Source organism: Ornithodoros turicata, chromosome 5 (assembly GCF_037126465.1).
Source record: "Ornithodoros turicata isolate Travis chromosome 5, ASM3712646v1, whole genome shotgun sequence".
Lineage (NCBI taxonomy): Eukaryota > Metazoa > Arthropoda > Arachnida > Ixodida > Argasidae > Ornithodoros > Ornithodoros turicata.
In genome coordinates this window covers 10,995,669-11,019,598 of record NC_088205.1, presented here as the reverse complement: position 1 = coordinate 11,019,598, position 23,930 = coordinate 10,995,669, and the positions used below count along the sequence as shown (strand labels likewise).

Below are 23,930 nucleotides of genomic sequence, written 5' to 3'. Positions count from 1 at the left end.
TTCTTGATTGATATTTTACACTCACTCGTTTGAAACTGAAACTACATGTTGCACTCCATGACTCTAAATCGTTCACTGCATGTACACCATGAAACGTTTGTATTTACCGTCTGCTGATGTACTGGTGTAGCGAGACCGAATTTGCCGCGACTCACACCCCAATTTTTTTTCTGTATCACATCACGTCCTGCCAGGGGAAGGAAAGCTTCGAACTTTAGTCAATATTAGAAGGGGGGGTGTCGAAGTAGCTTGCCGGTGTTGGCCGCACTCAAGTGGGCATCGTCACGACTATAGCATGACTCAGTAATGATTTGCTATCATATTTTTGGAACTTAGAATAATATTTATTCTATTGATGATTCAGTGATATTTTTGTACTTGTTTATCATTGTGCATACTGTTACACACATAGTGATTATTTAATGTGCTGCAGGAAGTAGAGGCCTTATCGTGTCTCTCGCCACTTTTTGGCCTCTGCTCCGAATCACTTGTGCGATGAAATAAATATTATTATTATTATTAGTATTGTAGCAAAAAGAAATGAAAGAGAAGAGGGAGAAGAGAGTTGACGATTTCAAAGTGAGGTGCAGGCAGGTCTATACGAGAGGTGGATTTGAAGGGAGACCAGAGCATATACGAGAACGTCACTGCATAACACAACCAGAACCAGTCTTCGTACAGAGTGATATCTTTGAGTGATTCATAAAGTCGCAAGTGCGCGCGTCTTTGTATTAAGTATTGGTATGCGTGTTAAGTGATGCATAGAAGAATTAATTCACGCCGAGAACATGCTGCTAAGCACTACAGCACGCGGATCTGTATTATGGTGCGGCCACACTGGTTGTACAGCCAGTCAACGGCGCGCAAGTAGCGTTACCGAAACTGTTTAACCACGCTTGTCATACATGCACGAGGGGAGATTTGTGTTTAATGTGTGACGCACAAGCTGTGCGACTCTGGCCTTGTAAGAGAAAGAAACCGCAATTTAGCGTGTCTCAACCATGTCGCCTGAAATCAGGGATGAGCAGCATTTAAATACATAGTAATTAAAATAGTATTTAAAATATAAATACATAAATTTATATTTTGTATTTCAATACGGATTTCAAAAATGGATTTATAATTATATTTCAAAACCAATTTGTTTTTGTAAATACGGAAATGCTCCTAAAAAAAAAATTTGGAACCCGAGAAAATGACAGAGGAGGGACGACACGACACGTTCTCGAACACAGCAAACCCTTTCAAGAAAGCAGCAGAAAGGGTTTGCTGTGTTCGAGAACGTGTCGTGTCGTCCCTCCTCTGTCCTTTTCTCGGGTTCCAAATTTTTTCACCATGTACCAGCTGGCCTGCACCCTTGCCCTTTTGCCATTAATGCTCCTAAATTCGCCAGATACTGACTCCTCTTGAAGTTACCCCGCATTTGACCTTCCAGTAAGAAGGACAAAGCAGAGTTTTGGGGAGCCGCGCAGGTATGACGCATTTTTGCTAGCACGCACATGCGACAAGCCATTTTAGGACGGCAGTTTCTCACTGCTGTTGCGGACAACGGTCCGGGCTACCCGACTACCTTGTTGAACGAGGCATCGTCGTCAAATTTAGTACAAGCCTTTGTTCACGAGCACTTTCGGAGAGGCGTTCTTCTTTGCTAATCTGATTCTACGGCCGAACAGAAGATACCTAGAAGATGCAGGTCTTCGAAGAAATTCTAATGTTAAAATCGACGTGGTAATCTAAGAAACAAATGCTATTGTTCCTTTTGATTCGTTATGATCATCGTTATTTTCCTAATTCCGGATGACACCTTCCTCACAGAATTTATGAAAGTTAGTTATGGAATTTAAATGCAGTATCTATATTTTGTATTTGTATACTGATATTAAAAAAATATTTACATTTATGTACTCTAAAAATGCGTCGATGCCCTTCCCTGCCTCAAATTACATCTGTCTGTTTTGTAGAAGGACGGCATGGGACGGGGCACTCACCCTATGTACATCTGCTTGGAAGATGGAGGGACAGCTCATGGTGTCTACCTTCACAACACCAATGGAATGGGTAACAACAGCAACGAATTTATTTCAACATGATAGATGGAGAATGTCATCGCCATGGGGCGATATCCTATACCAATTGCTGGTAGTGATCGCCATGGGTATTCGCAGTCTTATTCAATGTGTTTGCCGACAGACCGCGTTGAAATGTTCAAAAAATATAACCATAAGCCACATATTTACGCTGCCGTGTTAGCATCAATGCGAGCAGTTTGTTTCAACCATATATCCAAAAACCGAGAGGGATGTTCCCTGAATGAATGGTTCTAATATAGACACACAGCTTTCAAGCATCAATCGTGGGACGACGTCTCGTTGGCGGACTTCTCATTTCTTTCATTTAAAGCTCTCTCCGCCAGATTCTTGGGTATAATAAGAAAGCTGTGAGAAAAAAAAAGAAAAAGAAAAAGAAAAAACTCTCGAAACATCATTTATGTTGTCAATGTGCTGAGAGATGTGGTAATAACAGCGTACGGGTGTGAACAGATACGGTAGATTCATAGCTTGCTTACGCATCATCGCCTTGCAGAGGTAAAGCTCAGGCCAGGGCCATCGATAACATTCAAAGTTTACGGAGGAAGATTAGACTTCTACATCTTCATGGGCCCTACTCCTGCCGACGTGGTGCGACAGTACCTGGAACTTGTGGGAAAACCAGCGATACCTCCGTACTGGGGATTGGGCTATCACCTCTCTCGACACGGGTTTAAGACACTTGAGGACGTTAAGCAGGTCGTGTCACGAAACCAATACCACTTCGTCCCGTTTGTAAGTACACTTCACTGCATCACGATACAGGACAGACAAAAAAATTTAAAAATCTCCATGAAGCTATGGGATACGCGGAGGTGACAAGACTAGAGATGCGAAGCGCCGGTAAAAAAAACCCGGAATTTTTTTAGGGAAAAAAAGTTTTTTTCGGTTTCTGGGTGCTGTTGTGTTGCTTGATATGTGATGGGGAGCACGCACTGTCAGGTTCACGATATACTCCTTATTCCGCCATCTTGAAAATTGCCCTGGTTGCCAGCACAACAATCAGGGCATGTCGTATGTGCGTACCTGGCTGATAGGCGATATCCGGTATAGTGGATAATACAGTGACATAATAGTACAGGTAATATATGACGGGTGCAATCATTTACGTGTTCTTGAATTTGCAGAACAGCGAATTGCAGTAGCAGACGAATTCCGACTATATATTTCCATGTAGCGAAGGAGGGAGAGGAGGCAATAAGCAGGCCTTCTGTGTATCGGTGACGTTGCCACCACGAACCCTAAGTGGAGGAGCGAGAGCGCGCTCGCACTCCAGATCCCTAACTCTATGGCAGGTCCCCCAAACTCACCACGGAAAAGCGTGAAACGAAGAAGGCCGCGACTAGATACCCCACTGTTGCCGTTCCGGATCACTTCAGCGCGCTAAGTTTAGCGGCAAAATGTTTTTGTTGTTTCTGCGAATGAATCTAGTATGTATATGTCCAAATAATACGCGTATAACAACTTTCTGTGTCGTGTTTCACTTTTTGGTCCCGTTTTTGAACGTGTTGAGCGATCGGAAGGATCTAGTGCACGGCTGCGTGCATCGCATAGCGTACCTGTCGTACGAGGCGCCGCAGGCGCAGTCGTCCATTTCTCCTTCGGTGACTTGGCCTGGCTTGGATTGTGCTTCAACTGGATCTTTAGCGCGCTACAATCAAACGCAAGCCAACGTCTTTTAACAATGGGGTATCTAAGGGCGGCCTCCGGCATTGCACGCATCGGGATAGGAACAAATACATGGGAAAATGGCGACCTTGGGGGACCTGCTCTATGGTCTACTGCATGCGGTACTCTCTGCCCGCATGCGGCAAAAGCGCGCTGTAACGCGTAGGCGAAGCGGAGAAATCGCGGTGCGGGAGAAGCTGCTTCCGCGTTCCGCTTTTTCTCCACCGCGCAATGCACGATTTTTAGCGGCATGCCGCGCGTTGTCGGCCAATCTGGTGGCCTACGAAGACTGCGTCACACTCTTGTCTTCTCCCGGACTCTGAAGCAGCCTGCAGCACGTTGACAGCGTCGTCAGCGTCGATATTTCGAGAGCCGCAGAAACCGGAGGCGATATAGCGGCTGCTGGGCGGAAAGCACTCTTTCTTGCCGCACAGCGGCAGCCCGCGGACGGTTTCCGAAAATCCGGTCCCGATACCATGGTCAGGGGTCCACGCGGAATAACATGACACTATAGTTTCGAAATCAACTTGAACGATGCGACCAGTCCTTTAACGGAGCACTGATTAGAAGCCCTTCCCAAAGAACCTTCCAGGTACTTCCAAATGACACAAGTCACGGTCCATGTCAGTCCTACTGTTACTAGGCGCCTACAACAGCACTAGAAGGCTTCAGCGTTTTCATATATTGAGAGCAATAAACTGCTCGCATCCGAGACAGCTAGTTTCGAACGTCCGACCTTTCGTTTACTTTCACGAGGCGTTACAACCTAAGGACTAGGGTATTTCCCTCTCGCTCTCTTTTGTAAGTTTCACGTTCGCCAGGCGAGCGGTTTTCACACGAGAGCTTATTTATATAAAGCGAAGTATCGAAGTTATACGAAGCTGATACACCGTCTGGCGAAGTTCCACGGCGAGCAGCAACAGAAGCGCAGCGTGCAGAAAATTCACCCTGTCGCCGCTGCGGCCGATTACGTCACCCACGACGTTACCACTCACCGCGTTGTATTTGGCACCACACTGTTATCTGCGAGCCGTGTGCAACTCAAACGTAAGTGAGCCTCTGGACTCTGCTTGTAGTGATAGGAGAGGAATGAACGTGAAGGAGAGGTCCGGGCGATTTCAACAGCGCATGGTCAAGGAAGGGCGCATTAATCGGGGAAAAGTTCTGGTCTACGAGTCCTTGGTTGGGAAGAACCGTCTTCAGCTACAGTATCGTAGAGTGTATAGGAAATTACATAGCCTCGTTAGCCATTCATTCGTTCGATATTTAAGCTATTCTCCGTTGAAAAACGAGAGCCCCTCGAAGGTTGCTGTTAGTAAAAAATGTGATCTGGTGCCTAAAGATCTCTGGGAGAACGCCCGTCGGCACTAATGCGGTGAGGTTATCCTGACACGAATGGCTCGGCAACGTTTGTACGAGACGATCATTGCAGCGCGTTGCATAATGACGTACCATAGCTCATAGCTCTAATGTAGCCCCCAGTGACCGCAACTCCTATACTTGTTCCTGTAGGAGGCAATTTGGATCGACATAAAGTACGCCGACGACTATTTCGTCTTCTCCCTCTCAAAGGATTTTAAAGGGATGGGTGAATTTGTGGATGGTTTACACAGCAAGTCCCAACGCTGCGTCTTGAATTTCGTGAGTGTCGTGCCTCTCGTTGGCGTGCAATAGCATTTCCTTTGTTTTAGCTTCGGTAATTTTTGTTTCAGCCACCGTTTGTGCGGAAATCTGGGGGTTACTATTACCCTTTCGATCAAGGTCGTAACCTGAAAATGTTCGTGAAGAACTCTACGTACAAACCGAGTTTCTGCACTGTAAGTACACGCAGACCTTGCTGTTCTTAGATGGAAGTTGACCAGGAAACTATATGAGTTCCACAGAAATGAATACCAGCCTACTTCGGTTAAGCCATCCAGCTACGAGCTGTTCATGCCCTCATCACCTTCTTGATAGCAACAGGTCTCCTGCGTGAACCCTAAACATTCATCACCATTCACCATCTCTCCCCTTCCAGCGATGGGATAGGATGCCGTGTCAGCGGCGAAACATCCCACTTTATCGTCATTACTTATTTGTTGTTGTTGTAAGTCATTCAGGAGCTGAGTGATAGTTTTTTAGATAATAACGGTAAATTAAATAGCAGATACAGTAAAATGTCACTGTACTCTATGACGTACTGCCGAACTCGTACGAAATGAGACGGCATAGCAGCAGACAAAGAATGACTATATTTCTCTATTGATAGGAAAGAGGCTCGCACTTATTACTAAGGCCGTCAACCTCCACCGTGAATTGCGAAAGACGACTTTTGTCTCATTGTCCTTTAGTATATGTGCGTAGCATCACGCGGGACGGGCTGTGTAAATGGGGTATAGAATACAGGTGTACTGAACTCTTCGTGAAAATCTAAAGCGAATGGAACTCTGCAGAAACTAATGGCTTACTCTTGTTGAAACAACAATGTATGCTAATATCACAACCTTTGGCCATGACTGTAGCTTCTTTTATATTGACTCAGCACGCATATGATTCCAAGCAAAGTAATGTCGGTTTAGAGTAATGGCGCCCACGAATCACTTTGGTTATCGTCCCTGGTTCAGGATTTGATTAACAATGGAGCAGAAACACACATAGCGGTGTCTCTGTCGAGAAGTCGCATGTATTCTTAACTTTGAAGATGATGCATCATGCGGGGTGCTCATCTATTCCTTGCTTTTACCGCGCGCGCCAGCTCGCTCCTTACAGAGCCGCGCGCGGTGACTTTCGTCAACTCTCCCAAGTATAGGAGTATGCGTATACACGCGGTGCTGCGATGTTTTGCATACTTTCTTCGCCAAAAATTTAATTTTATGCGATCAATAAAGTTCGAGATGTTGAAAGTGATTTCACTCCTGCAAATGTCCAGAAAGAAAATCTGATCAAGCGTGTTCTTCCAGCGGAAGAAAGTGAGCCGCAACGAGATGGCGCAAAATGCGTGTCTTAGAAATGAAGTGAGGTGTGCTTTACGACGTGACTTAGACATCACTAGACAATACGCTAACTAATGCCTGCGGGCAGCAGGCATGGTGTACCCTGCACAGTTGCAAGAATGGTCCGTAATGGGCGAGAGCAGCGCCAGCGTCGCTCCTCTAAACTCGAGCCGAACGAGCGTATGCATCTCCACGTCGAGGATGTGTCTTAATGGTATTAGCGTTATGCTAGACAAATCGCCTGTAGACACTGCGTATGGAAATGCCGGAATCATGCGCAGGACGTAATATGCTTTATACGTATGGTTCCGCGTTTTCAGGTTTATGAAAAACAACAGAAAAACGCACCAGCAATCTAGCACCATCGTAGTAACCTACCGTCAACTGTGCCTCTAAGTGCACCACCACAAGATACTTGTGTAATGACCCGATAAGAGGGAATATCACACGCATGCTGCGGCTCTGAGCGACAGCCCTGCACCTGTTGCGCCATAACACGATTTTCTGTCACCATTTTATTTCTTATTTCAACACCTATCTTTAGGCTCAAATTGACGTCGACGCTGTTTACGTGAACTTCTTAGCTTACGACGTCATTCGCTACTGGGGCTTTCTACTGCAGAACTTCCACGATGTCACAAGGTTTGACGGTGCTTGGCTCGTCAGTATACCATTTTCCTTACGTTCTCGTGTAAATAGTTTCGTCTAGTTAAATTTTTCATTTGTACGCAGACGCACACCAATCCACGGTGCATTCACTTATACGCCGCTCAGTGTGACTCGACGTCCCAGCTCGAAAACCCCTCCGCCAATCCCCCAGAGAGGCTCAACAAACACACCATGTGCATGGAGGACATCATGTACGACTCGATGCATTACGACGTTCATAATGTTTACGGTTATTACGCAGCCATGATCACACACCAGTGAGTTATTCGATACCCGTTCATTTGGGGTCTCCACTTTCCTGTTGGCATGACTTTCCTGGCTCCAGAGTTCGAAATAGTCCAGCATTTATCCTCCAGCATCTTCCTCATGGATAAACAATACTTGTTCATTTCCGGTTGACAATGACTGCACACCGAAAGATCTTTGGCCTCCCGTATGAGACCTTTCGTCATGACTGGAACTACCTTCGCTGGTCAGGGCAAGTGGTCGGGCCAGTGGCTCGGCGAATCGGAATCAACATGGCAAAGCATGCGCGAATCTATACCAAGTGAGTGCCAGTCTATATTGGAAGAGATAAATGAAGTTATTTTACGCCAGTTTTGTACAAAAATAATTCTAATTCTTCTCGCACGAATTAATCTTGCGTGTGTCGGTGGTGGAGGTGCTAGTGATAGGCCTCGCCGTTGTCGGTTTCACAGATGTGGGCAACGTCACGAGTGACGCCTTGGGAAACGTGCGTCCTGGGCCCACTTCCAAGGGAACTGTGCCGGCATATGTCTGAAAGCGTCTGAGTAAAACATTCGAACCCGGGTACCTCCCGGTCTCGACATGACATGGCCAGCACGTTAACCGTTAGCGTCAGCGTTGACCGTTAGCGTTAGCCACGCGAGCTGGTCATATTACACCGCCGCTTCAAAGTAGTACTAGAAGAAAAAAAAAGGGGGGGATGGCCAATCTCACATCTCTTTCTGTTATGAGTGTCGGCACCAATGATCCTACATTTGTAAACTGGACATTAAAATTTACTTGCTAGAGCTAACATTAACATTTCCAATGAAGGTCTATGGTATTGTTCAACCACTGGAAATTAACATTTCGTGTTTTGTTTTCAAAAACATCTTCAACAACTGAATTATTTCTGAAATAATTATACCCAATGAAAGAACGCAGATCATAATACCCAAATATACATTTCGTTCGGCTCGTGCCAGCTCATTGACCCATATAACTGCTATCAAAGATGAGTGACCAGCGAGCCTCTCTCCACCACGCATACGTCACATGGCTACGTAGCGTTTTGCCGTCCAATCGGGGGGCCGAGCTGCGCACATGACGTTTCAAATTACCAGCCAATAAACATACTTCGTTATAAGCTGTGAGTCGGAGCGCTCAGTTTGTTTGTGTGAAACGACGTTTTGCGCTCCGTGGTTCCGAAATTCAATGTCATGACATCTTCAACATCTCCGGCTGGCGCAAACGTCAACAGTTGGGCTGCTATCACATGACGCGATTCGAACCCGGTTTCCTCCCAGTCATGACGTGGCATGGCCAGCACGCTATCCACTGTACCACGCGAGCTGGTGACGCGGTGCCGCGTGGCTCAAGCCAGAGTACGGCAGCCCAGTTGTCGGAACCATTCGAAGATGACGAAGATGTTCCATCGCGCACCTACCTAAGATTCCGGAACTGTAGTCCCCGGATATTCATTCGCGCTCGTGGTGTGTGCTACTGCCCAGAAAACGTAGTGCTCGTATGATACCTAAATTAAACGCATTTATCTTTCAGTTTGAGGCTGTAACTGTTTAGATATTGAATAGAAGAGGATTCACGTTCATCTAGTCCAATTCCGCATTTGAAATAAAATCATGCGTGGAACACTCGATCGTAATTGGTGAGGAAAGCGCTACGTCAAAATGACGTAGAGAGGCTGTGCTGTCTGGGGTTTTTCCTGGGTTTTCCTCAGACGCTTTCAGACATATGTCGGCACAGTTCCCCTAGAAGACGGCCCAGGACGCACATTTCCCCAGGGCGTCAGTCGTGACGTTGCCCACATACGTGAGGCCGACAACGGCAAGTCCTTTCACCACCACCACCACCACCCGTAGAGTTAGAGCGCGGGGCGGAGCTAAAATGCGAAAGAGTGCAGTGAATATTTCATCCGTATGCAAGCGCATTTTGTTTTTGAGCGTTAGCAATTGCAAGGAGTTTTCACTGCCTAAGTTCCAATAATATAACAAAAAGAAATGTGCACCTTTTGTACCTGTTTACGGCCCCTTTAATGCCCGCTGAAATGAAAAACTGACTAGTGAGAAGTCAGATACACACACTAATATGTGCTTTAAATTACGTTCCAAACACCTCAGTGGCCCTGACATCAAACCTGTTGGGAATGCCTTTCGTGGGTGCCGACATCTGCGGAACAAAAGGAAACGCAACGGAGTCGCTGTGTGTTCAGTGGCATGCTCTGGGCATTTTCTATCCTTTCGCCAGAAACCACAACGAAGAAGGCTTCGTGGTGAGCAGGCATCACTTTGTTCCTCAAAGCTAAAGAAACGAAATACTCTAATGAATAAGCACACAGTGATTGCTCTACTTTTAGTTCGTCCAGTTCTATTGCATTGCGCCGTACTGTTTCAAACTGGACATTCCCGATCACAATCAACCACGGCATCTCTCAACATCGTCATCACTCACCATTGTCACCACTCATATTAGACCCCGTAGCTATGGTGTAGAGTTCCACCAGCGTTCCAGAGTGGAAAACCTCCCCACTTCATCGTCAGAATATATCTGTTCTTCTTCTTCTTCTTCACTAACTGAGCGGGAGTTGGAACTTGGTGGCTGTCTAAAAGGGCGCCTGCAGCTCCATTTCTTGTGAGTTTCGCCAATATGGCAGTGACTATCATACGTGACACTCTGTAGTGAGCATCACATGTACTATTGTCTTGTTGTTGTTGTCGCAAGACAACCTTTTTTCTTCTTCTGATCTTACAGAATCAGGGCTTCATTGTGAATTGACTACTTGGATGGCGTGATAAATACTAAAACATTCCCTTTCTTTCTCGAGGACCAAGATCCAGTTGGCCTGATGATCCACATTCTAGTTTACCCCATCCTTAAGCTTCGACTTCTACTCTTGCCCTTTTTGTACACGCTGTTCTACCGGAATGCAGTCCATGGTGAACCTGTCATGAGACCGCTCTTCTTAGAGTACGTAACAAGCATACATCTAAGATTGACACAAGTATAATGAGGGCCAGTTCACACTTGGCGACGCCAGACGCGGCGTCGTGAGCGGGCGGCGGAAATAGTGGCGCATTTCCGCCACCCCGTCAGCGCGCACGATTTTCATGTTCCCACCACAGTGGCATCCCGTCGTCCAAAGCAGACGAAAAATCAGAAGGCGTGGCCTTTCTGGTGTCACCTAATTGGTCGCCAGCTGTCGTTCTCGGCAGCTCTCGCCGGCGTCGTGAAAGAAGTTCGGCACAGGTCCCCCAAGGTCGCCATTTTCCCATGTATTTGTTCCTATCCCGTGGGTGCAATGCCGGAGGCCGCCCTTAGATACCCCATTGTTACCAGACGTTGGCTTGCGTTTGATTGTAGCGTGCTAAAGATCCAGTTGAAGCACAATCCAAGCCAGGCCAAGTGACCGAAGGAGAAATGGACGACTGCGCCTACGGCGCCTGGTACGACAGGTACGCTATGTGATGCACGCAGCCATGCAGTAGATCCTTCCGATCGCTCAACACGTTTAAAAACGGGACCAAAAAGTGAAACACGACACAGAAAGTTGTTATACGCGTTTTGTTTGGAAAGACTAGATTCATTCGCAGAAACAACAAAAACATTTTGCCGCTAAACTTAGCGCGCTGAAGTGATCCGGAAAGGCAACAGTGGGGTATCTAGTGGCGGCCTTCTTCGTCGCACGCTTTTCCGAGGTGAGTTTGGGGGACCTGGTTCGGCATGTCAGTTTTTTTGGCTCGACGTCTCTCCTTTCCCGACTCCGGAAATGCGCCTCTATTTCCGCCGCCCGCTCACGACGCCGCGTCGGGCGTCGCCAAGTGCGAACTGGCCTTAATTTGTGGCTTTTCGTCATGAAACAATTGTGGTTATGAGCGGCGTCTCTCTACTCGCTCCGTATGCCTTAACTTCGCCCTCTTGGAGGCCAACGCTTAAATGTCGACACGTGACAAAGCGCGTTTAAGGGGGCACTGAGGTACAATAACATTTTCTTGCGGAATGGAAGGTTTCGTTACCTTAGCACCAACACGAAAAGAACCGGATTCGTTAATTTATGAGCGAAAGAATCTACAACTTACACTTTCCCCTTCACTCCCCTTCTCAAGAAGGCCGAGAATGGAGGGCGCGCTCCCTATTGGTCTGCGCAAACAATTTGTCCAATCGGAAGGCCGTGTGACCAATTAGAGGTCTCTCCACGTTCCCGCGCTTTTGGAGTAGGAGAGGGAGTCAAGGAAGCGTAAATTTGCGATTTTCTTTCGTTCACAAATCACGAACGATGACATCGGTTCCTTTTGTATTGGTGTCAAGATGAGGGCATCTTTCACTGCGCGAGGAGAAATTTTTGCACATTTGAGTCACTTTAAACGATCACTGAGGTGAAACCCAAAGCTGTTTTCGTTTTTCGATACAGAGTGTTCTCCAGCTCTCCTCTAGTTCTTGTGGGAGAAGGATGAACGCAGGTGACCTACAGAGCAAGCGCGAGGGCTCTGTTGCGCACACCTTTGAAAAATCCTTCTCCTCGTGAAAAGAGCGCATCCCAGAACGAGAGGACGTCTTGACGTATGCTATCCCCTCACGTGACCAGTGACGTACAGCGGCACAGCTCGAGCATAAATATAGTGTCGCGTGAGGGGGAGAAAAAAAACACACAATGAAACAAGGCACATAGCCTTCACCACGCCACGAAAGCATCGTGTCGGTCGTCAGCGGCTGCGTTCTGCGACTTTTTTTTTTTTTTTATAAATTCGCTTTCACAGCTATAACGTACTGCAGAGCGAAAATATTTTGCGTGGTGACTCCTGGTGGGCAGCTTGACACACTAAGCAGGAATTCGGGTGATGTGAAATGTAATCTCATTGCTCCTTTAATGTGCCCCCGCGGGCAACGACGGGTCAAGTAACTTATAGCAAGGCATTGGGCTGTTGCCTTCGTCCGCCGGGTGAGGAGCCTGCATCTTGGGGTAAGTAACCGGACCTGTTACCATGTGACCCACAGACGTCTGCACAGAATTAATGGAGCAGCGAAAAGCAGCTCCATAATTGTTTCGTGTTCTGCTGCGGAGAGTTGAGCACAGAAACAACGTTCGTGGTCGATCCGTAGCGTGGCGGACAAGTCTTTTGTACGAACGCAGTCTCAAACCACCTTGAACACCATCAGGGAGTTCGTAGGAGAATATGCGATGTTGCCGTTACACGGTGAACAACACCGTCGCGTTCTGCCTGCAAGATCACAGTGCTCCGCACTACGCTTACTTTATTTTTGCTCTTTTCTTTCTTCTCCCTTTATTTTTTTTTTTTTTGTAAATTGTACGTCGCTGTGAAAACACCACACATGGCTGTACACCAAAACGTGGCGAGACGAAAGTCTTACGTGGCTTCTGCTTGTAGGCTGAGTGTTTAGTTAAGCAGTATTCCAAGCAATTCTAAATATTGTTATTTCACTGATCCTTCGAGTTCACGACGAAGGCTAAGAGCAAACATTCTAACCTGAACATTCGTCGCGTCGGGGTAGGACATCGGCACACTTTAGGATTTTCTTGAATCGCTCGAATTTCTTTCACTGGGCTACGTTTGGGGGACCCGTCTATCTTAGAATCAACATGGAGTACTTGTCGAACGCGTGGGTTGCTGACAGACAAGGCCTTGTTTCCCGTCGGAACATCTCGGGTAACTGTTGCACTTGCAGGAATAGTTTTTTTTTCAATTCCGTGTTAGCTCAGCGAAGCAACTGTGGCTATACAGTGGCGTACAGATGAGGACAGATGTAGAGATTACAATAGAGTGGAGTTGGGGACAGGAGGGTTAGTATGCGTCTTGGGCCGACTTCAGGGGGAAGTGTGCCGTCTTGCAGGAGCGGATAAGCAGCGATACCGATGCGACCTTGTAACTTTTCTCTCCTTAAGTTATTAGAAGGCGTACAACAGACTGTCTGGTGAATAGTTAAATGGCCAGTAGCTTAACGGTTCTTGTGAGACGAGGCGTACATTGCAGTCCGTGGGTCAGGTATTAATTAAATTAATTAAAACTTAAAAAAATAATTAAAGAAATGAAGCTGGTACATCTATACATCTAGCCATTCATCTTATCTTATCAGGGTCATTTAGCATTCTCTTCATATAATCTCTTCATATAATCCTTTGACCCGACTTTTTCTGATTTCTTTTCGTTTCATGGACAGATATCCGAAGGACGAGAACACGTACGCCATCGACACGCAGTTCATGTGGGGATCGGCTCTCCTGATCAACCCTCTCCTCCATCCTGTAAGAGTGGAATTTATGTTACATAGCAATTAAACCTGTTACGCAGCTTTGGAAATACAATGCTCGTGCGCAATAGTGAAGCACGGATCAACATAATATTTTCTCGGATACAGTTTGTGAGGGTTGCCTATATTTAAATCAACCTGTAGTTTTTTACTGGAGTTGTTCTGGAATAGGGTGCAGTGTTTTCATGTTAGATAAGTTGCATTCCCAAGCATATTCCAACTATATATATTCATAATATATATATATATATATAGATACTCATGGAACGATGCGACAGCACCAGAGGACACTTGCTTCGCCGTGTCCTCTGGTCGTCAGCTCTGGGTAGCTGCGCGCCGCCGGTAGAGCTGACGAGCCGCAAACACCGCGAAACACGTGTTCTCTGGTGCTGTCGCATCGTTCCATGCGTATCTGTTTCTCTACGTGCAGCCATAGAAGCCATCTTAATCTGTAATTTTGAATTTCAAACACGTCTAGTGTCATTTACTTGTTTCTTTAATGGCTTTTTTCCTGTATTTTATATATATATATATATATATATATATATATATATATATTGCGTAGCTTCGGAAAACGCAGGTTTGATTTGTAATGCTGTAGTAAGTCTACGTTGTCGATCTATATTGTAGATCACGCAGCAGTCATCAAGAAAGAATCCACGAGAGAACCCAATTCAAACAAGTAAAGGAACACGTTGACTGCTGTTCTGCGTTGTTGTCTCGCGACGTAAAACTACGAATTAAAAGTTTCATGTGACCATCTCTGCTGCCATTGTAATAGGAACGAGTTCAGAAAATCCCAGAGTGCTTAGGCGTCGCCTTGAACTGTGGGAGTTTACTAATACGAAAGAAATGGGTGGCCTCCAAACTGTTCCGGATTCTCTCGTACCGGTCCATTGTCCACGAGGCGTCAAGGTCAACGAAAGCGAAACGTGAAGGATTATTCTTCGTTCCCCCGCTCAGCAAGCGCCCATGATGCAATGCGTGCGCAAAGAGCACTGGGATTTTCTGAAGCCGTCTATTCAGAAGACGGTGCATGCGTATCCTCGGCAGTTATTTTCTTCAGAAGGACCTTACCTAAGAATTTTCTTGTTTATTTACATTGCAACCCTTCAGCTTGGTACCCTTTTCCTTTTCTTGGACCTACAGGACACAAATCACATAACTCCATACATCCCTCGGGGTATATGGTACGACTATTTCGAAGGAACTCCCATTATCGTAAACGAGGGACGCAACAAGACGTTTCGTGTTTCGGAGATGCAGGTCAACGTCCTCATACGTGCAGGACATGTCATTCCATTGCAAAAGCCCGGTGTAACTGCGAGCGAAAGGTAAGTATGAGTATCTATTCCATTAGCAACTTGTGCCGGTGCACATCCACTTATGCTTTTCTGGTTTCATGGTGTCCCGTTTAACGCACCGAGTTACTTTGACGAGTTATTCACTTCGCATTCCTTACAACCTCATTGTATCGCACGTTGTTCTTACTATACTTACCATATTTCTAGTAAACGAACTATGAGAGCAGCGTAACGCCGCTTTTGTAGAGTAATACGGCCTAGCGTATATACAGCATCTCCTATAATTCATGAATTAACTCTCTCGATAGGGGATTTCGAGCAAAAATGATAGACAGAACTCTTTGAAAGCATTTCTATTTTTAAAAATTAATGGAACGGGTACGTGTGTGGAAATCTCCAACACTGAGTATTGCTACACGTAAATCAGCCAGAACCAAAACCACCCGCCTCAGGAGCACGTGCACCTTCGTCATCGTCGGCTTATCTGGGCGCAGTTGCTCGGGCCAGCCAGATCGTTCACGGGCAAACCTCACCCCGCTTTTCTCTACGACGGTCTACTCTGCTCTCTGACAGCAGATCACCGCCTATCGCTCCAAAGCATGTGGTCCTCTGGAGTGGCAAGAGCGTACCCCTCCATGCGCTTCTGAAGGGCGCGGTTTTGGTTTCTCCTTTGAAAAGAGAAATCCGGCGATCGATATTTCAACGCGCGTCTTCGTTTCGAGAAGCCCTGCTCAACTTTCTGGAGACAGTGGACGCTCACGGTCGGCTGTAGTGCAGGAAACTGTAGAACAAGACGTGTGAGCCTTCCTCTTCGCCCACCCCCTTCACCAACCCCCTTTTATCCCTTCCACGAGCAACGCGCTCCTATAATCTAGGCAGGTAGACCGGTCGAATCCCTACGTCCCCGCCCCCTATACAATGATTTGGTCGCAAAGTGTCGCACGAGGAGCTATTTTACAGAGAAATAGCCTTCCAAACTTTGCACCAATACCATGAAGGTAACCACACAGAGACGAAAACATAGTCCCTAAGCAAGCACTTCGTAGTTGGTAAACAAAGTACACGTAAATGAGCAAAAGTATGCAAAATGCATCGGTATGAGCATTGTGTTCCACTCATGATCATAATTCTGATTATATGTATCTTCTTCACGAAGCCGCAACAATAAATTCATTCTGCTCGTCGCACCGACCGACACAGGCGAAGCTGGAGGCGAGCTCTTTTGGGATGACGGAACATCTCCTGGTGAGCCGAACGTTCGTTGACTTATGAGTTAAACTTCACGTATTATTCCAACGGCATTTGTTTGTGGGATTGTATTTACCCTGCTACGTTATCTTGAGATATCGGCTGAATCCACCCCGTGAAGGTAATAATTGCGATGCGGAACCTGAACAGTGATGATTAAATGGTGAACTATGATGTCGTGCGCCGTCTCCCCAATTAGGTTGGGTGATCCTGTGTCAGTGCACGTGCGTATGGTCTGATGAGTTAGCGTGACACACACGTGAAGGTATCCGGACAAAGGCCAAGAGTTCGCGTCCACTACACTTATGACTCTCAAGAAAGCTATAAGTGATGGAAGAGCCCCGTGCTGGTGCGGAACAGATGACTGATGTACAACACAGAAACCGAAGCATGAGCCGTGGTGCGGTTCTCCCAGTTCCGCGGCTTTAGGCCCCAACCGCTTGGAACGTATTTGCCAGTGGAGATTATGCAGAGCGTCGGCATTGCCCCAACCGAGCGGCAGAACAATTGGAGCACAACCGAGACGCTCATATCTGTCGGGATAAGTATTCCGGTCGAGCGAAGGTGTGACGTAGCGCAACAGAATCAGGGCAGCCAGCCAGCGGCGGCAGAAAACTCGCGCCACCGCATTTTCACCCCCGCTTCTCCAAGCTGGGCACACAAACAGAAAACATGGCTGCTCTATTCGAGGTGGAACGTCTGAAGCTGAGAGGAAACATAAATATCAGAGATTACATTGAAGTGATTGCTGATCATTTACTCCGGACAGAGGTCGCTGACGCTCTTAGAGCTAGTAGGTGTGCCTTCGCGTTTAAGAAAAGTATTTATATTTATCGGAATTCCGTGTTAGCAGTTCATGAATTAGCACCGCCGACAAAAAGAAAAAAAAAAAAAGAAGAAAGAGTTCTTGCAGACCTTTAAAACATTCGTGTCTTAGTGAATAAACCTTTCTTGACTATGCGTTCTCTGTGTGTGTGTGTGTGTGTGTGTGTCGTCCTTCTTCGCAGCTGCCACACTTTTAGTTAGAATGGCTGACTACTACAAGACCTAGCTCGATAGACTTATGCGCCTTCCTCAGTGCTAAGCATTGACTTTTTTTTACTTACTTTTATTTTGTCTCATTACACCAACACCAAGTCCATCGAGGCTGTTCCTAGACACGTATTAAAAGAGCGTCATTATTTAAACAAAAAAGCGTTAAAAACTATCGTGGCGGTCGCAATGAAAGCACTTTTCAGTTCACCAAACTGCAGCTTGCGTAATACTCAAACTCCGCCGATTTTCCATTTCGCAGCATTTTTATCCTGTCATGAAACATGCAGTGTCCGTTCACATTATTGAGAGAATGTGCACATGCAACAACGTCGACTTATGTGTTACAGATACCGTAACGAAAGGAAGCTACACGCTCTATAGGTTCGAGCTGCTACAGGTAAGAGAACGTCTTGTATGCAGGGTTGGTTACCGAAAATATTATTGTTTCCGGTAACTGAAGAACTCGGCATTTCGTTTCCGGTTCTGTTTTCGTTTCTGGACGATTTTCGGTAGCGGTTTCTGCTTCCGTTTCCTTTTAAGAATTTCGTTTCCATTGCCGAGGTGATTTCGGTACAGGTTTCTGGTTCTCATCCGGAACTCGTACTGTCTGGTTTTGGCTTTTTCGTGTCAGATATTCTAGTTACATAACAGGACAGCCACACCAAACACACACACGAAAGAGTTTAAGGCAAAGGTCGTCACGAATCTTATACACCGCAAGTAGACGCCTCTCTAGGTTACGGAAACGCATGCCTTTAAGTTTCAAAAGTCTCCGCTCGTGCGCAAAAATAACACGTCATCCAAAACTTTCGCGTCCATCTTGCTGCGCAGTGGGCTCAACACGAAAGAAAGTCCCGAAAATAAACGAACGAACGAACGAACGAACGAACGATGACTGCAAGAATAGTGCGGATAAATGTAATTTTCATATTAACGCGGAAACACTGAGGGAAACGTTCTGCGAATTTGGTTTCCGTTAACGTTACCACTTTCGAATTTCGTTTCCGTTTCGGTTTCTGGGTAGTGGAAACTAAAAGAATTTTGTTTCCGTTTCCATTTCCGTTTCCTGTTGAATTTCGGTAATTACCGTTTCTCGTTTCCGTTAGCCAACCCTGCTTGTATGTGTTTTAACAACAACAACAAAAGCAAATAAGTAATGATGATGTATAGGTCCTTGATTCTCAAACACCTCACATACATTTTTACCAGTATTACTGGGATGGATGGATACAGAAAAAAAGGGGCAAAGGGTAAAAATGGAAAAGAGGAAAGGAGAAGGGAGAGGTGAAAGTAGAAAAAAGGAACGCACAAGTATATCGCTCTCCCTATCAAGTATTGCAAGTATTGATCCATCTGACAATTTGCTACATTCTGAATAGTGCAAAACAGAAAAAAAAAAAATCCACCAACGAGTTATGAGATTGTCATGACTGTGAGTCCGTGTGACTCTAATAGTTATTTACGCAAGCAATAGACAAAAATCCAAAAATTATTCTATTCATGTAACTTCATTTCATCAGCAGACAAGCGAAGGAGACAAAGGCAGTCTGTCCGAAAGTTTTTTTTTTTCTCTCGCTGAATTGTCCCTAGAAAAAACCAAAATACCACTCACTTTGCCGGCGTATATTTTATGCATTTCATTTCAGAATCTACTAGTCGCAACCCTCGTCAAACATGGCTACAAGACCGGCCTGAAGCTAGGGAGCATCAAGGTGTTGCGTGTTCTGGAGGAGCCCCTAGTAGTTCGGATGAATGATGTTAATACCACATACACCTACGACACAGAAAACAAAGTAAGAAAACGCCATCAGGCGCCAGCAGTGGCGTCCAATAATACATATCCTCGCCGTGTTTCCCCAACACATTATGCGCGCAATTAAGGCTTCATGAACTATTCTAGCATTATCGAGGCTTTCTTGATCACTGCACGAAGACGCTTATCTCGGTAAAACAGCGCACAAAATCGTGTCTACTCAGCACAGGAGTCATTTTTAACACCCTGTTTGCTGTCTATAAAAATGCTAAGCAGGCCGGTAAGATGCACTATAAAAATTTATTAATACCAGAGTCATAATTATCGTATAAGTTAAATTTCAAGTACGCCGCAAAAGGCGACCGTGCGCAACGGCGGTGGAGAGCAGTACCAGACTGTGATCTGCCTCGGACCTCGTGCAGACGCTACAGGGGCCACGCTCGCTGATTGGTCCAGAGAAATGTTGTTTGCTACTCGGCTTCGAGGTTCTGAAAAAAACATTGCTCCTGGCTCGGTCATGATTCGGCCGCTCCTTCTATCCCTAATTCTCCGGGGGAACTGGCAAAACTGGCAAAGGGACAGGGCGCTGACTCTCACTGACCAGGGAACCAGAACGAGTTGCCCTCGTAGCGTCATCGGTGACGTGACATACTTCTCGTCCTCGTTATACCCGGAGTGGCGAGTTAAGGGTGAACATGCGCAGAGCTATGTGTGTTTGTTTTTCTGGGAAACAAATTGCACACATCAAAACCTTTCGCACTACTCGGTAAAATGACACACATACTTTCATCAGACATCTTAATATGAAGTGCTTTTTTTTTTTGATGGCCTTTTGTATTCCTTTAAGGAATGTTTCTAGTTTCCCGGACGTTCACTTAGTGGACACTAGCGCGTGTAAAGACGATCTTGTCAGGAGTGGTACAAAATTTAAGGTTTTCTCATCTTCATTATTGCTGGCTCTGCCACTGGCTTGCACGGCACACTTGCTGTAGCAGTGGATATGTTAACTGCAAAGAGGCAAGTAGAAGCCTTCAAGTTGGGAGCCGCCGACATTTAGAACAGCCCTGTTCTTCTGGTAAAATACTGCCAGAGGAAGTCATCGTTGTCGTACCGAAGCTTATACTCATAACTACACAGGACGCCTTCTGATAATCACTAGTTTCAATTAGGTAACTGAGCTATGGTTATTGCCCTTACTCGGCATCAGGTAGAGTAGGTATAGGGAACGGGATTAGGAAGTACCAGTGACCGAATGTCTTGGCATGCCTTTTGTGTCACCTGCTGTATCCCCAGAACTCCACCACAAAAGTATGATAATGTACTATTGGTCATCGAAGAAAATTAGTGATCTCTATAATGTCTTACATGCATTGGAGATGTGCCTTTAACTGCTCCTACGCACTTAATAGCCTTTCTTTCTGCGATCACTGTCTTTGCGGCATGGCATACACCTCTTCTCTTGTTTTCAGGTTTTGAAAATTGATGTCAATGATTTTGTGATGGATGAGAACTTCATGGCATCCTGGTGATAACACGAAATACGACCAAGGGTACTCCAATATTCAACATCTGCTACCTTCGGACGCTGAGACCAGGAACAGCAGTGGAAATATATGTTTTCGTAGTATACAGCTATTGTATTAGCCTCTGTATTTCCTACAATCGTGCTGTTTAAAAGCGAAGCGCATAATTACGTTAGATTTTGCGTCACTGAACAAGAAAGCTTTTCTCATCCGTACCTAAGGGAGATGATAGGCACTGCATTAACCACCAGCGAAGGACGGTGCACATACTGCCTATAATCCTTCCTGCTGTCCTCTCTCGATCTGTTCACATCTATACGCCATTCATAGCCACAGTTGCTTCGCGGCGCTATAAGACGGACGAGGACGGCAACCAGCTCATTATTGGCGCAGCGAACAGCCTTCCTAATGATCGAATCGATAAAATATTGCTAAAACAATAAGGACCACACAACAACAACAGATAATGTAAATGAACGGGGAAAGTCGCCATACAAGGTGCAGCCCACTACCCAAAGGCACGATGGGCAGGATGCGATGTGATGAGGTGATGAACGATGCTAAATAGGAGTTGATAGTCAGTGGAGTCAGTGAGGTATCATCGGAACCGTATGCAAACACACAGCACACAAAGACACACACGCACACACAGCGCAGAGGTACGCAGGCACATCATAGGGTAGAGAGGAGACCAGTGTCCCGGAGAAAAATCTTGAAGTACTCAAGAGCTTGGCGATGGTCGATCTAGCTAGACTAAGACGACACAGGACGTACTGTTTTAGCGATTTTATTATGTGTGACCAACAGGCCCAAATTGGTACTTTAATGTTGTTGCGTTACTTTAATTGGTACTACACAACGATGTTCCTTCAGGAGAAGCCCTGAAGATCGACAGCGAACATAAGAGTGTGTACTGGTATGGCGCGCGCCAGTTGTGAGTGAAAATGTGGATCCTTTCAGCTCCACGTCGCACACCTTCTTACACATGTTATTGCGTACGGGTAAACAAAACAAGATATACGGTTACCTTCGTCGGGGTTTAGCTGAAGGTAAGATTATGTGTTTACGACTCGAACGTGATTAGTTACATGGCAAGTGTCTGATGTGTTCTACTGCACTTCCAAGGGCAGTGACATGTCATTCAAGCCACGAGAAGAACGCTAGCAGTTGTAGAAATCATGAAGGGGCGCAGTACAAGTAGACGCATTATCAACACCACGCGTGTAAGAAGGTCACTGAAACAGCGGTTAGCGATAGTAAGCATACTGTAGCCAAGCCAAGCAATTAAACATGAGGACAGTAGGGCGAGACTATCGACTACTACAAGTAGTGCCTACGGTTGGTTTATGTAGCCAAAGACCTGCCTGCGTAGCCTTTCCTGCAGAGCACTATAAGCCCATATCCCAGCAGAGTTCGGCCAAACCCTTCATTTTTTTTTTCTGTTCAATCCAAACCGAACAAACCGACATTCATGATATATATATATATTTTTTTTATATATTTTTTTCTTTACCGGCCTCGGCGGCTCAGTCGGTAGCGTGTTCACCTTCTGATCCCGAGATCGCGGGTTCGAACCCGGCCGAGGATGCCAGCAACTTGGTTGCAGCGTACAAGTTGCTTAGACACGCCGTCTTTCGCGAGGGACGTTAAATACGGGGCGCCGTGTGATGAGCTTTCATCTCACGTTAAAGAACCCTCAGGTGGGCAAAAGCAATCCACAGACCGACCGCTGTGGCGACGCTCATGATCTCAGTTGTGTCGCGACGTAAACCCCGAATTATTATTATAATTATTATTGAAATATTTTTGTTTGTTTTTTTGCATCTACCGCGAAAGGCGTGCGGACGCTTCAGACAAGTCGCGGCTTACCGTGCTAATTAGTCCTGTCCTACTATGTTAGAGATAAGTCGCCGAACTAATACGGAGACGCAAGTAACGAGATCAAGACACAAATTCATGTTATCGCGCTGTAAGATGTTCCTTATCTCGCGGTTAACACCGTAGGCATAAGGAAATGGTAGATAATTTAAAGGAATTTCTTGTGGAACGAACCGAATATAAAATACCTCGACACTCGCCGTAGTGCAATCCCGTTTGGTGGACACGCTTGGTAATGGTCGCCATGAGGAGAAGTTCCATACGTGTCCTGCAAAGACGTAAATCAAATCAATGTCCTATTGCTTATACTGTGCACGTGTCCACATCTTTTTTTGACATGCCGTTCAAAACTTTGTAGTGAAGGACACGATTCGTTGACAAGCTACCTGAATATCTGTGGCGTGCGAGGGACACATCGTTATTATAATATGCGCGTTACAAAAGGACATTTTCGCCTATAAATTGCCACTTAAATGGTTCATGAGGAACATATGGCGCGAGCTGGTTAAGATGTGATAATTCTATGCTGTATCTGCTCAAGCGCAATCAAATATCGTACGTGGTTTCATAATACACCCGGGGAAATACAGTGTCAACTATAGCCGTCTGACTTGCTTTATCATCATGATGATCATCCTTTAACTCACAACACTCCAGCATCAGACCATGCAGACAGGAATAGAAGACGGACTGTGTTCCCCGTGTACTTCCGCGATCTCGGATATTTCCTACTGCAGGCCAGGGGGTTACTGCTTAGTGCTTGCCCTCGTAGCAAAATCTGAGAATTGCACGCGTCTCCCGGACCACCCCGCCCGTATCCCTGGGCCGAAATCAACACAACATGGCTTACCACGACAACAGGTTCGTTGCACGCTCACTGTAGCTCCAGACTGTAATGCTGCTTCCTCGAATCGAACAACTTACAAAGCAACGAAGCGTCAAAATGTCGCCCGTCAAAATGTCGCCCCGTCGCCCGACTGCGCGTGATAATGACAGGAATTTTGTGTTCGGAAGGTGTTCACGATAACAATTCCGAAAAGATGATAAGCCAATCAGCCTTTTTTCTTGTTTTTTTTTTTTGAGCGAGTGACGTCACATTGATAAGCTTGGATTTGATAACTTGTTTTATCGTTTCGTTTTCCCAGAATCCTGCCGACGCACTAAACTCGTTATTAGGCCCATTTCACGCCACCCTTTTCCTTGTCGGTATCCTTCCAAACTAGAGCTGAGAGGTAATCGAGCTCCGCAGATGCCTATGGGCACGATTTGCCTCCGTGGAAAACATG

At 46.0% G+C, this 23,930-nt stretch overlaps 2 protein-coding genes across 2 annotated transcripts in view; one reads left to right on the top strand and one right to left on the bottom strand.

The window, feature by feature from the left end:
- LOC135394001 (lysosomal alpha-glucosidase-like) overlaps positions 1 to 20,874 on the top strand; it is a 29,929-nt gene extending 9,055 nt beyond the window's left edge. The window contains exons 5-19 of the mRNA XM_064624420.1: positions 1,962 to 2,058; positions 2,584 to 2,822; positions 5,268 to 5,396; positions 5,468 to 5,572; positions 7,272 to 7,388; positions 7,460 to 7,653; positions 7,816 to 7,943; positions 9,760 to 9,911; positions 10,464 to 10,606; positions 13,814 to 13,898; positions 15,053 to 15,237; positions 16,364 to 16,452; positions 17,838 to 17,887; positions 19,137 to 19,283; positions 20,713 to 20,874. Of these exons, the coding sequence (XP_064480490.1) occupies positions 1,962 to 2,058; positions 2,584 to 2,822; positions 5,268 to 5,396; positions 5,468 to 5,572; positions 7,272 to 7,388; positions 7,460 to 7,653; positions 7,816 to 7,943; positions 9,760 to 9,911; positions 10,464 to 10,606; positions 13,814 to 13,898; positions 15,053 to 15,237; positions 16,364 to 16,452; positions 17,838 to 17,887; positions 19,137 to 19,283; positions 20,713 to 20,772 (1,920 nt within the window). The 3' untranslated portion in view covers positions 20,773 to 20,874. The remainder of the gene's footprint in view (positions 1 to 1,961; positions 2,059 to 2,583; positions 2,823 to 5,267; positions 5,397 to 5,467; positions 5,573 to 7,271; positions 7,389 to 7,459; positions 7,654 to 7,815; positions 7,944 to 9,759; positions 9,912 to 10,463; positions 10,607 to 13,813; positions 13,899 to 15,052; positions 15,238 to 16,363; positions 16,453 to 17,837; positions 17,888 to 19,136; positions 19,284 to 20,712) is intronic.
- The window catches only part of LOC135394003 (uncharacterized), a 74,141-nt gene extending 50,464 nt beyond the window's left edge, over positions 1 to 23,677 (bottom strand). Inside the window, exons 1-2 of the mRNA XM_064624422.1 lie at positions 23,495 to 23,677; positions 22,833 to 22,912 (exon numbers count right to left, since the gene is read on the bottom strand). Of these exons, the coding sequence (XP_064480492.1) occupies positions 22,833 to 22,905 (73 nt within the window). The 5' untranslated portion in view covers positions 22,906 to 22,912; positions 23,495 to 23,677. The remainder of the gene's footprint in view (positions 1 to 22,832; positions 22,913 to 23,494) is intronic.
- Between the last annotated feature and the right edge of the window lie 253 nt (positions 23,678 to 23,930).